General features: G+C 44.0%; 1 protein-coding gene and 1 long non-coding RNA gene across 3 annotated transcripts in view; one reads left to right on the top strand and one right to left on the bottom strand.

Moving 5' to 3' along the window:
* The window catches only part of PPP4R3B (protein phosphatase 4 regulatory subunit 3B), a 75,214-nt gene extending 70,649 nt beyond the window's left edge, over nucleotides 1-4,565 (bottom strand). Inside the window, exons 1-2 of one of the 2 annotated variants that reach the window (XM_037806472.1) lie at nucleotides 4,098-4,565; nucleotides 2,603-2,658 (exon numbers count right to left, since the gene is read on the bottom strand). In XM_037806472.1, the coding sequence (XP_037662400.1) occupies nucleotides 2,603-2,658; nucleotides 4,098-4,239 (198 nt within the window). In that variant the 5' untranslated portion in view covers nucleotides 4,240-4,565. The remainder of the gene's footprint in view (nucleotides 1-2,602; nucleotides 2,659-4,097) is intronic. The other variant, XM_037806471.1, reaches the window with a different exon arrangement.
* A 250-nt stretch (nucleotides 4,566-4,815) lies between these two features.
* On the top strand, nucleotides 4,816-8,437 carry LOC119512545. The gene is made up of 3 exons (XR_005212403.1): nucleotides 4,816-4,951; nucleotides 7,342-7,818; nucleotides 8,118-8,437. It is a non-coding gene; the product is annotated as an uncharacterized LOC119512545 (long non-coding RNA).
* Nucleotides 8,438-14,747: the final 6,310 nt, after the last annotated feature.

Here is a 14,747-nt window from a genome sequence, read left to right as displayed (position 1 = left end):
TTCAACTTGATTCATTCTAGTTGTTTGTTTGTTTGTTTTTGAGCCCACAATTCAGTACTTGGCTCTACTATGAAGTTCAAAGAAGAATGTTAAATATTCCTCTCTAGAATTACTCAATGTATTTTAATATAAATACATAAACTATAAACTACAAATGTCTCATTCACTCATTCATCAAGTTTTTATTAAAAACCCACTAATGAACAACATCAAGTAAATTCTGGAAATGAACAGCTTTCTAATCTAATTTACTGAATAACTTAAATTATAACATTTAGAGAAAATAATTCTAATGAATTTAGAAAAGTATTAATTTGTGTAACTTGGTAAAAAATGCAAACTGAACATCAAGCTTATGGTAAAAATATTTAAAAATCCTATCTATTACAAAGAAACTAAGTTTAACATAACCTCTAAATGAATGCTTTCCATTAGAAGTGTACTCAACTTAAACAAATAAAAAGGAAAAAAGTAACCCCTTCATACAGGTTTTCATTCTTATATACAAAGCTTTCCCACACCCTTCTCATTGCCAAAGAGTTCTTATATACTGTTATTTATTAAGTTTTAATAAAATTATGGATAAAAGCCTTAATAGTATATTACTTGTGATTAGTCACAACATACATTTTACCAATAAGGTAAAAATTTTAATAAAGCATGTTTTTTTTTTTCCAATATTTTATATATTTACTATATACAAAAATGCTCTTCAGCCAGAATTAATTTTCTAGCCAGGTAACATTACATATGAAACTATGGCCCACAATTAAAAAATAGTTTCTAAAGCATTCAGAGAATTATTGCGTAGTTTTGAACTAATGATGGGCAATGATTTTATAAGAAAACCTCCACCAAAATGTGAGCTTTCCAACACTAGCAACAGTTAAAGGACCTTGTACCTAATCTGGGAAGAATCCATATTACAGCTAAATCATAAGGAATTGTTAATGACTTAGTTCCACTTGTTATTCATGCAGCTAAGAAAAAAAATCCAAGTCATCAAAATATATTGTACTTCTTTTCTCACAGAAAGCAAGCAAGCAAACCTAAAATGCATTTCAGTACAAAGACAGAGTAACCATCTGCCCAGCTGACTTAGAAATTAAATTTACTAAAATGTCTACCTTAAAATGTTTAAAGTATACGAAACATCTTCAGGTGTTCAATTCAGGGCAAATGTTTAATATGATTCTCCATCAAAAAAGACATAGTATTTTCTACGCAGAGAAAGAAGCTATTGGTTGACTACTGAGAATTTTTAAATACTTCAAAGAACTGATTAAGGATTGCATACATAAAACAACTGTTTAAAAAAACTTATACTATTAATGAACTGTGCAACAGACATTGTATTCCTTGAACTGCAAAGTATTTCTGGGCATCAAAATTTTCATTAATGAACCTTGAAGATATGTTGTAAATAAAATCCTTAAATAATTTTTTCCTTCAAAATATGTGCCATATTCACTTTACAACACACAAGCGTACACGCACGAGATAATCCAAATGTCTAACAACAGGTGTATATCATACATCAAAATACTATATAGTGGTAAAAAGAAAAAAACTAGATCTACACTGTTAACATGAATCTTCAAATTAATGCTGAGTGAAAAAAGTTGCAGAATGCATATGAGAGTACAATATTAATTGTGTAAAGTTTAAAAACACAAACTGCTACATACTGTTTATGGATACATACATATGCAGAAAAGTATAAAAGCATGTACAGAAAGCACACATCAACTTCAAAACAGTGGTTACGTTTGGCAATGATGGAGAATGAAAAGAATGGGATAGGTACAAAGCAGACTTCAACTCTATCCATAACTTTCAACATTACAAAGAACTTTGAAACAAATATGGTGTAATGTTAACATTTGTTTAAAATCTAGTGGTGTTACACAGACACCCATTTTATTATTCTCTGTAATTTTCAATTTTGAAATATTTCATAATAAAAAGGAAAACACGCAGACTAAAGAAAAAATTGATCACTGCTGCCATATTCAGATTAAATAAGTAGACATGCTAAAACACAATTAACACAGGTTTTCTTTTCCCTACTAAGGCAATAATAAACATTAACAGAAAATGTTACATACAGCAATGTACACTTCCATAAAGTATCCATTGTTTTTATTTTAAATACATAACAAGTAAAGGACAGTATTTGAATGCTTATACTCCCAAAACTCTACCTTTGCTGTGTCAAAGGATCTAATTTCACACCACAAACAGCCTTCCTTGCTTTAAACAATTCCCCTTCAAATGTGATTCAAAATAAAAGGCTTACTGTACAGGGTACAGAAGAGACCTGACTAACTGTAGTTAAATAAGACTAATGAATACATTGTATTCTAATATAAACTAACAGTGGCTTGATTCAAACATAATAAATTACATGATAAATTACCGCCAGCACAAAATCTTTCATAATGCAGTCTGAAACTTTTAACCTGCAAGGGAAACACACATGGTCTTTAACTCGGTTTATCAAACACGTTTTTCTTGTCAGGAAAGTTTTCCCATCTTTGTCAGATTAATACTCCTTGATCACAGATGAAGTCTTTCAAATTAAAGATAAACAACTACTTGCCTGCTGTTTCTGATATGCAGTGTTTGGATTTATCTTTGATTCCAAAAGTAGTGATCCTGAAAGATAAAAAAAATACATTATAAATTTCAATTGAAAAAATCTTGAATAAAAAATAAGACTACGTTAAAGAAAATACAACACAGTGAACCATAATGTGAACTTTGGACTATAGTTAGTAGTATAATTACAATTACATTGTTTTATCAATTTTATCAAAGGTACCACACTAATGCAAAGTGTTAATAATAGGGAAAACCGTGTGTGTGGGGGGGCAGTATATGGGAATTCTGTATTGTCTCCATGATTTTTCTATAACCTCTTTAATTAAAAACAAAAACAAAAAGTTTCTCATGCAACTTCATACAAATATGTATTTCAATTCACATTTTTCTGAGTGGATCTAGGCTTCATACTTAATTTAGAATATAATCTTTACCCCATACATCCTTTAAAAATAGAAGTCTATCTAAGACCAACATTCCGTTTGCAACAAAAAAATGAGGAAGACTTAGGTAACTATTAAAGTTTTATTGAAATGAAATTTTAAGGTCTAAAAGACGAATTGGAGCCAAGCTCTTAAAAGTTACTTTTTTGCATTTCCAATTTAACAAACAAAACAAATTACAAAGAACCAGGACAGGAATCTTAGTACTTAGCACACAAATTAAAGCACTGTATTTATCCTTCTTTCTTCAAGAACAAACGAAGGACACCTCATGTAGGAATAAATGACCATGACTAATTTTTTTTTAAAAAGAGTGCAAATTAAGTTAAGGGGAAATCTAAGATTGTAATTTTTCTATCATCTACCAGTTGCTCAAATCCAGTAGTTCATATTACGCTGTAAAATATGTTTAACTATGGCTCTATGTTTTTAAATTTTAAAATACTTCGCGACTCGTACAATGAACCAATGAGTACGCGTTTACAATCTGCTTTGGCGTCCTAACTTGTTTATGGTGTAAAGGATACACTTCTCCACTGCCCTCTCCACAAAAGCTTTCTTGAGGGATCTCGACTAAAACCGTGCGTCCATGTATCGTGGCAACAGTCTACAGCAACCCCACGAAAAGGTGCCTTTCGGTTCTCCCCAACATCTGTCGACTATGGCAACTGGAGCCCGTTAGTAAAATGCGGTTAAAAACAACAACAAAAACACACCCAAAAAAAAAGTTTCACCTTCTGTACTAGACATATAACTGTTAAGGAACTTCCTCTCTTTTCTCTCCCACTCTGCTTTCTTCAAAAAAAGGAGGGATTGGAAAGGAAGGGGTCAATCCCCAACAGGGATTGGGGCGGGGGTACAGAGAACTGGCATCTGACTCAGTGTAAATTCGGACAAAGTAGTTTGTTTCTAACCATTCGGAAGTACAGGCACAAAACGAATGCACCATCCAAGAGCGGTGGTAACAATAACCCGGCCCCGGGCCTAAAACCCAGGGCTCTGTCCAAACAGGAAACGCTGTCCCCTATTCTACAGTTCTCATAAGCTTACCGTCGGACTCGGCCCGAACCAACAGCGACATCCCCTTGAGCTCCTCCACATATGTGGAAGAGACGTGCCCGGTGCCTCGGTCGTCCCATTGCCGGTCTTCGTTCAGGGTATACACCTTCACTCGCCGCCGCGTATCCGACATGGTGGCGGCTGCTCCCACCGTTCCAGTCGCCGCCTCCTCGTTCGCTTCGAACGCGCCCCTCACTCTTGAAAGACGGGAGCGGTAGTGGCGGCACGGGCGGCGGCGGCGGCTCCGGAAAAGCCCGGGTTCACCATGGCTCCAAAGGTTCGGCCGCGGGAAGGAGTGACAAGAACCACCGAGACTTCTTGCCCGGAGACCCCGCTTCGTCTCACTTCACCCTCGCACACACCCAGTCTTCCCTCCCCTTCCCCCCCAGAGAGCTCGCTCGCTCTCCCTCCGCCGCCACCACCGCCGCGGTAACCACTACAAACCCGCCATCTTGTAACCCGATTCGTTCTGCCTTTCTCTTCCTCCTACAGCAGGCTCGCACGGGCTGTCCTAGCAGGGGCTACGGCGGCCGAAAAGTCTAAAGCGCGACGCCTCCGCTTCTGCACGCTGGCTGGGCCGACCGTGTTTGGCGCTCTCGCGTGGCTGGATACAACGCTAAAGTGGGAGGGCCCAAGGGGGACTGCCTCTTCTTTCGCCCCGCCTGCTGACGCGAAATCTCGGCCGGGAGAGAGGTTCTCGCGAGGTCGACGTTTCTGGCCGCGTGGGTAGGTTCCGCGCAGTGAGAGGTAGCGGTGTTTTACTCGCGGCTCCCGCTTTGTACGTTCGCTGGCCGTGGACGATTTGCGAGTAGTCCAGCTTAGGGGAAAAAAGCTGAACAAACCTGGTAAGCGCTCCGGCCTTCGATGGGACTAACCCGGAGCACAAAGAAAGGAAATCCGCACTTCTAATTGACTCTCACCCTGCCCGCTCATGGGAGAAAAAGTGTTAAACCTCATTCTGTGAAAAGGAGGAAACTATGAGTCCTTTAAGCCGACCCGAAACCTAGTAAAATTATGGAGTTGAGTATCTGCTTAAGCATCAGGAATTATTCTTTGGCTCTCTGGGCGCTTTTAATGTACAAAAGCGTGTTGACAATTTCCTATTTCCCGCCAAAGCGTTTCGTGGTTTTGTTTTCAGTAGCTGGCCATTGAAAAGCGTACTTTCCGCCTTCTGAAAATATAGTGCTCGTCTTGTATTTGTGGCTTGGGAAAATAGATCTTCAGATAAGTTTAGGGAAGTGGTGGGGAGCTACCTTTCGAACACACCTAACAGCATTGTTTTGATGTTTTATTTTCTCTTCCGGCCATTTACTGTGTTACTCATTGGGAGGTCTTCCGCATTGAATAAGCGTAGGAGGAATTCTCTCGGTATCCACACGAACAATCTAACATCTCAATAATTGCGCGGTGGATATAAGTCATGCACTGGACAGGAATAGTATGTCTTATTTCAGTCCTCGTTTGTTCTTGGGAGAATCCCTTTATTCGTTCTTATTCGGTTACCTGTTCACAACCAGTTATTCTGAAAAGTGAAAACTGAGGAGGCGCACACGTTTATCCTGCAGTGTCTCTTGGGAGTTGTAGTCATTGCTTGTCAGTGATCTTGTCGAAACGTGCCTGTTTTAACCAGACCACTTACGTGTGGACACCCGTTAGCACCCTTTAATGATACACTTAAAAACGTGGGACAGTGCCTTATACATAGGCGCCTGATAAAAATAAATTCTAATTTCAAAATCGGGATTCATCGCTTTTTTTTTTTTAATTCCAAGGGGACCTCTGAAAATGTAATTGGATAAATTGAATTCAGTAGTTACAATATACACAACAATAGAGCTCAATAATTGCTTTGATAGATGAGAACAAGATATTTTGGGCCCACAGAAAATAATATTTCTGCCTGGAAGGGTCAGGGAAAGCTTCAGGTAACTTTTGAGCCTATTGTTAGACACTCTTTGAGTGGGAGTTTGGCTTGCAAAGATGGCAGAGGGATCAGGTGAACAAAGACAATGTGTTGCTGGCTTTAAACAATTTAGAATTTAAAGGAATGAAAACTATAGAGAAGGCACTAACACTGTACGTGTTAAGAGGTAAGTATCCCACAAATAGATCCAACCATGGACAAAACTGTGAAATGATACATTTCCTGTATTTTTAGTCTACAACAAATATTCGTTGGGCACCTATAATGCACCAGATACTGTTCTATACGGCAACAGAAAGTCCCTCTTCTCATGGAGCTTATGTTCTAGTATAGGAAGACAATAAACAAATATATGGCAGATACTGATGCATGTCAAGACAAAAATCAGAGAAACAAAAGTTTGGAAACTGAGTTTGGGAAGGGTGATGCTATTTACAAAGAACACTCAGGGAGGCAGTTAGCCATGCATTTCGCCGGGGTGGGAGGAGCTAGGAATTGGAAACAGCAGGCTCACAGGCCTTGAGACTGTAGCATGCTTAGTGACTGAGAGGAATAGTGAAGTCAGTTTGATTGAAGTGGATGAAAAAGGGGGAAAATGGTAGGAAAGGAGGTCAGGGGATATAGAGAGGCAGTCAGTTCAGGTCATTGAAGGGCCTTTAATTTCTACTGAGTTGCAAACCCATTGGAGAGCTTTTAGCTATGGAATTACATGATCTAATATTTCAAAAGTATTTCTCCTGTCTTCCCTTCACTCTCTTTTCTAGTACCTCTAATGTTAAACCCCTGGGACTCCTTTCTTCCCCTTCTTGGATTCTCAGGCACACTGTGGTAGCTTGGAGCTTTGCACCCCAGAAAAACAAGTTCTTAAACTGAACACATTCCTGTAGATATGAACTCCTATAACTAGGACCTTTTGATGGGGTTACTTCAGTTAAGGTGTTGACCAGCTGAATCAGGACAGGTCTTAATCCTATGACAGAAGGCCTTATAGGGAAGGTCACAGATAGAGAAGAAGCAGAGGGAGCAGCCAGAACCTGGAAGTCAAAGGAACCCAGAAGAGAAGGGAGAGACCGCCATGTGCATTGCCAGGTGAGAGAGGACCCAAGGACCAAGATTCACCAGCAGCCAGCCCCGGAATGCCACAGTCTTCTGGGAGAATGCATTGCCGTGATGACAACTTGAGTTTTGACTTCTAGTCTCAAAACCATGACCCAGTATATTCCTACTGTGTAAGCCAACCCACTGAAAGATATTTGCTTTAGCAATGAGGAAACTAAAACATACAACTTCTCCCTTTTTTTCTTTCTCCAGGTCACAGGGATTCACTCATCTCTTCTACTGCAACAGGCCTAGGCCCATCCCTAACATTTGCCAGGATGAGTGAAAATGGAGGACCATATACCATAAGTCTAAATATTTTGAAGTTTTAAATTAAGCTCACAGACTGTTAAAATACATTCTCTCCTCCTACTTTGGTATACTTTGACAAATATATTTTCATAATAACCTGGAAGCCAGATTCAAATTTAGAATTCTTGACTCCTCAGGCTTTTAGTCTCTCTCTGAGAGAGCCCCCTTCACCTCAGTCCCCCTTCTCTTCTCACCCCTTGGCTCTATTCTGCACTGCAACGACCCTTGACCCTCATGTGCACACATAATGACACTCCAAACTTCTGTCCAAGCTCTGTCTACACTTTGTGAATATAGTCACCCCATGGCCACCTCTCAGGAGGACAGAACTGAGAAAGAGGACTGTGCGGACCCTGGAAGCAAGCTTGAGCTTTTGGGGTAAGAAATTCTGGGGTGCCTAGAACATGGTCTACAAAGGGGAAAGTGGGCTCCAGGTGGAGATATCCCTCGATCCCAAGGATTTCTTACCCTGTGGGGAAGTGTATAGGCAGAAGGCTGGCGCAGCAGGGCCCAGTGCAGGGCTCATCTTGCTCTGGTCTGAGGGTAGTACTTCATGGCAACCTTATGTTTTCCCCAGCAAGGTTCTTTCCTTCAGGCAGTTGTGCAAGTTTCACTCCAAGGTTTGCTACCAAATGAACCCACAATTCCCCTTCTTTATTTTGTTTGTTTGTTTTTAGTATGTAATACCTTTACGAGTACAAAATCCAAAAGGCGGAAAGGTATAATGAAAGGTAAGTCTCCTTCCAATCCATGTCTCTACCCATTCAGATTTTTCTCTTAGAGTCACCACTATTCTGTTTTCTTATGTATTTGCCAGAGCAGGTCTGACTTTACAGGCATGGGACCTGTGCAGTCATATAGAGCCCTGGGTTAGAAGAGCCTGTGCTTGGTTTAATACTCTGCCATTCTTAATAATTTCTGAATAATTTCATAATAATTTCTGAATAAGGAACTCTACATTTTCATTTTGCACTGCACTGGGCCCTACAAAGTCCAACTCCTGGATATTCTATACATATGCAGGTAAATTCATATCTATGTCTACCTATAGATAGGTGGATATACATATAGATATTTTTACTATTTACTACCACATCCACCCTCACCAACTTTTTCTTACACAAATAATAAAACAGTTACTCTCCTGTACTTTATTTATTTATTTTTTGATCTTTTAACTTAAAACATCTTGGGAATTATTCAGGTTGGTGTATATGCAGCTGACTCATTCTACTTAGTGGCTACATTGTATTCCATTGTACAGATATACCATAATTTATTTAACCAGTCTCTTGTTTCTTTATATTTGTGTCATTCTAACAGTTTGCAATGCAATTTCAAACAGTAAAGTTATTTCACGTGTGCCAATACATCTGTAGGTTAAACTTCTAGAGCAGGGTTTCTCAGCCTTGGCACCCTTGACATATTGAGCCAGATAATTATTTTTTGCCAAGAGCTGGCCTGTGCATTAAAGGATGTTTAGCAGCATTCCTGGCCTCCACGCAGGAGATGCCAATAGCATCCCTTACCCGCAGTTGTGACAATCAAAATTATCTTCAAGCATTTCCAAATGTCCCCTGGGGGACACATTAACTTTTTAGCTCCTCAGGATTTATTATTGTTCTTGTTGTTTATCTCTATAGTAAGCTGTATTCTTATTCTCGTTGCCTCAGGTCCTCTTTGAATTGTGAGGGCTTCTTTCTGTTTATACCCCTCCCAGTTTTTAGGTATTTCATGAAAATTCTCCAGAACATTTTTGTGAAACATTCTCTTAAACTTCTCTGACAGTTCTTTTGCTTTATTCACTTTTTTTTTTTGCCTTAAACTGATTTATCTCTCAGATCTCTTATTTAAATAAAAAAATCAAACTGATAACCCATGTCAACTTCAGCTGGAGTCATATTTCTTTTCTTCCTCACAGCCAAACTGTTCAAGAGTTGTTTATATTTTCTTCATTTCCTCACCTCCCACTCCTCCTCAGTTGAACCACTTTGGGTTTCCATCACTGTTCCGGTTTGCTAATGCTGCCCTTTTGCAAAACGCCAGAAATGTATTGGCTTTTATAAAGGGGATTTATTTGGTTACAAAGTTACAGTCTTAAGGCCATGAAGTGCCCAAGGTAAGGCATCAACAAAGGGTACCTTCACTGGAGAAAGGCCATTAGCATCTGGAAAACCTCTGTTAGCTGGGAGGGCACAAGGCTGGTGTCTGCTTGTTTCAAAATGTTTCAAAATGGTGTTCTCCAAAGTGATGTTCATGGGGCATTTTGTCCTTTCCTAGCTGCAGCTCTTTCAAAATGTCACTCACAGCTGCTCTGCATCTGGGCCTGTGTGATTCTTTTTAAGTACTTCAGTGATCCAATAAAGACCCACCCTGAATGGGTGGGGCAACACCTCCATAGAAATAATCCAATGAAAGATCTTGCCCACAGTTAATTGAGTCACATCTTCATGGAAACAGTGAACCAATAGTTGTTTCCAACCTAATCAACACTAAAACCTCTGCCCCTACAAGATTGCATTAAAGGATATGGATTTTTTTGGGGGGGACATTGTGGAAAGCCGCCTCCCGAATCGGGCCTAGCGTATGCGCTGCAGCCTGCTCTAGAGTTACCCCCGCCCATCGAGTGAGCCAAGATGGCGCCTGCATCCTGTTTCCGCATAGTGACGCATGTATCCGCCACCCGCTCCTACCAATCGAAATCCTGTATACGCGATACTAGCCTAGAAGCTTATTGGTTGTTAATTGTGTATAAAAGGTCTTACCCGGACGGGGTAGGGTGAGACAGCCCACAAGGAGCCGTGCCTGACGGCCACATCGAGGTTGCTCTCCCACGAGGCGCCGTGCCCCGTGTGGGAACCAGTAACACAGAATGTTCATCTAGCTGTAGTAAAGGGCTTGCTTTCACAACTGCCGTGTGGTTCGAGTCGTGATTCATGACCAGGTTAGTTCGCGCAGTCTGCATCTCTCTCTCTCCTTCCCTGTTTCCCCTCGCCGGCCGGGAACCGGGGACCGAGCGGGGCAGCGCCGGACAAGTGGTGGCCCGTACGGGGAAGCTCCTCCTCCTGCCTCGCTCTCGACGGTCCCTCTGTGAGGAGAGCAGCGCTGCGCGTCGAGCTTACGGCGGACTTCCCGCGCCTGATCAACGCGAGAAGGTGAGTGCGTCTTATTACATGATAGTTAGGGCCCGTGGGTTTTCAGGTGACCCCGGGGGACTCAGAAGAGCTCTCCGAGTGACTGAAGTATAGTGCCGACTGCAATCATGGGGCAGTCCGGAAGTTCACCTCTCTTAGCTCCCTTAAAGAACCTTTTGAAACAACGGGGTATCTCGGTCAGGAAAAGCTCCCTTCAGCGTTTTCTTGATGATGTTGATACTTTTGCCCCTTGGTTTGCCTGCACCGGCAGCCTTAGCCTACCCTCTTGGATGAAGCTCGGTCGCGACATAGACCGAGCGCGCCAGACGGGCGTGTGTATGGACCCGATTCTAGTACCCATATGGGAGACCGTCCGTGCGGTCCTTGAACTAGAATCGGCTACCGGCCTAAGCCCGTCCTCTGTCTTGCAAGAAGCACGGTGCGCGCTCCAAGAAACCCAGTCAGTTTCGTCAGCGGACGGCTCCTGTAAGGGCAAACCGCCGGAGTCCAGTGACTCTGACTCAGAGTCAGATAGCGATACTGACGAGAAGGCGGAAGCATCCCCGCTAATTGAGTGGGAGGAGCCTCCCGCCACACCCGTGCGGCCTTCCGCCCCGCCAATGTCTACCGCTGCACCCCCAGGGACACCCCAGCTCCCAACTGACGCCTTGGGCGGTCCCACCAAAGGACCTCGCCGAGAGCTCCCTCTAGTGGCCATGCCCAGTAAATGTAATTATCCTTTGCTGCCAGACCCGGAAACCCCGATGGGTCGGTCAGGGGAGGGGCAACCTTTGCCGTACCCCCCGCCCGAGTATACAGGCCCTCAGGACCCTTTGCCATTAGGTAGTGGTGGGAGACATTTCTGGAGATGGAACCCTTTCACAACATTTAGACCTTTTGGCATGCTGGGTGGCTACCAGCCACTTGAGCCGCAGCCAGTCTCAGAAATGTACCCGGTTATTATCAATCCCCAAGGTGGCAATCGGCACGAATCATATGATTACAAACTATTGAGGGAATTGAGGCAGGCCGTCCATCAGTATGGCCCCAATGCCCCTTATACCTTGAACATGATCGAGAACCTCTCTGCTCTAAATCATACACCCGCAGATATTTTTCAGCTAGCCCGTGCTTGCTTGCCGTCAGGCCGATTCATAGATTGGAAAGCATGGTTTGAGGAGTTAGCTGAAGAGCAGGCCGCAAGGAATGCGGCGGGGAGACGTGGCGGGTGGAATGCTGACATGCTGTTGGGGAGAGGCGCCCATGCCCAGAACCAAACGGGTTTCCCACAAGAGGTCTATGCCCAGATCTTCCGCTGTTTTGTGGGTGCCTGGAAAAAGCTAACAGGTGAGGGAGAGGCTCAGGCCTCACTCAGCAATATACACCAAGGCCCCACAGAACCATTTGCGGATTTTGTAGCCAGGATGCAAACCGCAGCTGAGAGAATCTTCTCAGATCCAGGAGTAGCAGAGACTGTGGTTAAGCAAATGATTTTTGAGCAGTGCAACAAGGAGTGCAAAGTTATCCTGGCACAAAACAGAGCAAAAAATTTGACAGAGTGGGTCAGGCTCTGTAGAGATGCTGGCAGCCCTTTAACTAATGCAGGTCTAGCTGCCATGCTAGCCAGCTCCCTACAGGTGGCTACAAAAAGCCCGAGAACCTTAGGGGCAAAGTCTAACGGGTGCTATGGCTGTGGCCAATCAGGGCACTTTAAGAGAGATTGTCCCAATAGACGTCAGCCCCCTGCCACTCAACGGTTTGGCGAACCAGGTGCAGCAACCAGGCCGTGTGGCCGTTGCCACAAAGGCCCCCACCGCGCAGAAGACTGTAAATCGGTTTTCGATGCGCAGGGTAGACGCCTCTCTGGCCGCCCCGAGCAGATTCCAAAAAACGGGAAGAGGGGGTCCGCCCTTTCGACGGACCCCCTTGCATGCCATTCGACAACACAGGATCCGATCAAATTCGTGCGTCCCCCGGCTCAGCAGGACTGGACCTCTGTGCCACCTCCAGACTCGTACTAACCCCCTCCATGGGTGTCCAGTTAGTAGGGACCTCCTTCAAGGGGCCCTTACCGGCTGGTACTGTAGGGCTCATATTGGGAAGAGCATCCACGGCCCTGAAAGGATTAACAGTTATATCAGGACTTGTAGATTCAGATTTCACAGGCCGTGCCCAAGTTATGGTTCAATCTCAGCGGGGCACCTTAGTCATTGCAGAAGGTGATAAGCTGGCGCAGCTCCTGCTCTTACCCAGCTTACATGCAGTCTTTCCAAGCAGAATCAGACAGAGAGGGGAAAAAGGGTTCGGATCCAGTGGAGCGATTTTTGAGGGACTCCATATGTCCCTGGAGTCTCGACCTATGCTAACCATTAAGGTGCAAGGCAGATCTTTCTTGGGCCTGCTCGATACAGGGGCCGATCGGTCTATCATAAGACAACAAGAATGGCCCCCCACCTGGCCAACGAGCAGGGCGGAAGAGCCCATTAGAGGAATAGGCCAAATTTCAGCGCCCATGCTCAGTGCAGCTGCCCTTCATTGGGCCGATGAAGAAGGACACCAAGGCAGTTTCCAGCCTTATGTATTAGCCCTGCCTGTGTCTTTGTGGGGAAGAGACATTCTGACCCAAATGGACGTTACTTTAATTAGCGGCTACTCCCCAACCTCTAAGCGACTGCTAAAAGAAATGGGGTATACCCCCGGCAAGGGTTTAGGAGCTTCACTGCACGGACGTGCGGAGCCTATACAAGCTGCCCCCAAGTCTGACAGACGAGGCTTGGGTTTTTCATAGGGGCCACTGAGGAGAGATTCCCACCCACACCTATAAAACTAAAATGGAAAACCGAGGCTCCGGTGTGGGTGCCTCAGTGGCCCTTGCCACAGGAAAAACTTGCAGCGTTGCACGCCCTAGTATCAGAACAACTAGAAAAGGGCCATATCGCCCCTTCCACGTCACCGTGGAACACCCCTATATTCGTAATAAAAAAGAAATCTGGTAAATGGAGACTGCTACATGATCTAAGAGCTATTAACGATTGCATGGAGCCTTTAGGGCCCGTTCAGATGGGACTGCCCCTCCTCTCGGCATTACCGGAGCACTGGTCGATTTTCATCATAGATCTGAAAGATTGCTTCTTTTCTATTCCGCTCCACCCTGAAGACACCCCTAAGTTTGCCTTTACTGTGCCCTCTAGTAATCAAGAGGAGCCCTGTCAACGCTTTGAATGGACAGTCCTGCCCCAAGGCATGGCTAATAGTCCTACCATGTGCCAGCTGTATGTCGCTGCGAAGCTAGCTAGCACTCGGCAGCAGTTCCCTCAAGTGAAAATCATCCATTATATGGATGACATTCTCTTAGCCCATAGAGACACAGATCTTCTTAAAACAGTTTTGTCACATTTAGTCCTTAGTCTTAGAGAAGCTAACCTAGAGATTGCCCCTGAAAAAATCCAAATGACTGACATTACCACTTTCCTGGGGGCGAAAGTCGCACCCACTCATGTTTCCCCCCAAAAGGTGTCTCTCAGGCTAGACAATATACACACTCTCAATGATCTACAAAAACTCATGGGGGATATCAATTGGATCCGTCCATACCTAAAAATACCCAATGTCAAACTAACACCTTTGTTCGACCTGTTGAAGGGGGATTCTAATATAAACTCACCTCGAAGCTTCACTCCAGAGGCAAGGCGAGCACTATGCCAGGTGGAACAGGCGCTCAGTGGCGCTGCATTGAAGAGAATAGACCCTGATGAGCCTTTTGAAGCCTGCGTGCTGCCGACAGAATTACAGCCCACTGCGGTACTGTGGCAGCGGGGGCCGCTGCTCTGGGTCCACCCTGGAGTTTCCCCCAAAAAAGTCCTAGAGCACTATCCTACAGCGGTTGCAGACTTGGCCCTAGAATGCATTAAAAGGGCTGTGCAGCATTTCGGTCAGCAGCCCAAAAATCTCAGGGTGCCTTATTCTTCCCAGCAGCTTGAGATACTCACCGGATGCATAGATCAATGGGCCATTCTCCGGTGTACATTTCTTGGTCCCATTAACAATCAGTTCCCTAAGGCTCCTCTCTTGCAGTTTGTCACCCGGCACCCAGTGATTTTTCCCAAAGTAACCTCTCCTAGGCCACTAGCAGGCGCCCCCACCGTATACACGGACGGCTCCAGCTCTGGAACA

This window comes from Choloepus didactylus, chromosome 17 (genome assembly GCF_015220235.1).
Source record: "Choloepus didactylus isolate mChoDid1 chromosome 17, mChoDid1.pri, whole genome shotgun sequence".
NCBI classification, from domain to species: domain Eukaryota; kingdom Metazoa; phylum Chordata; class Mammalia; order Pilosa; family Megalonychidae; genus Choloepus; species Choloepus didactylus.
The sequence above is the reverse complement of the archived record's forward strand: the minus strand, read 5'-3'. Positions and strand labels throughout refer to the sequence as shown.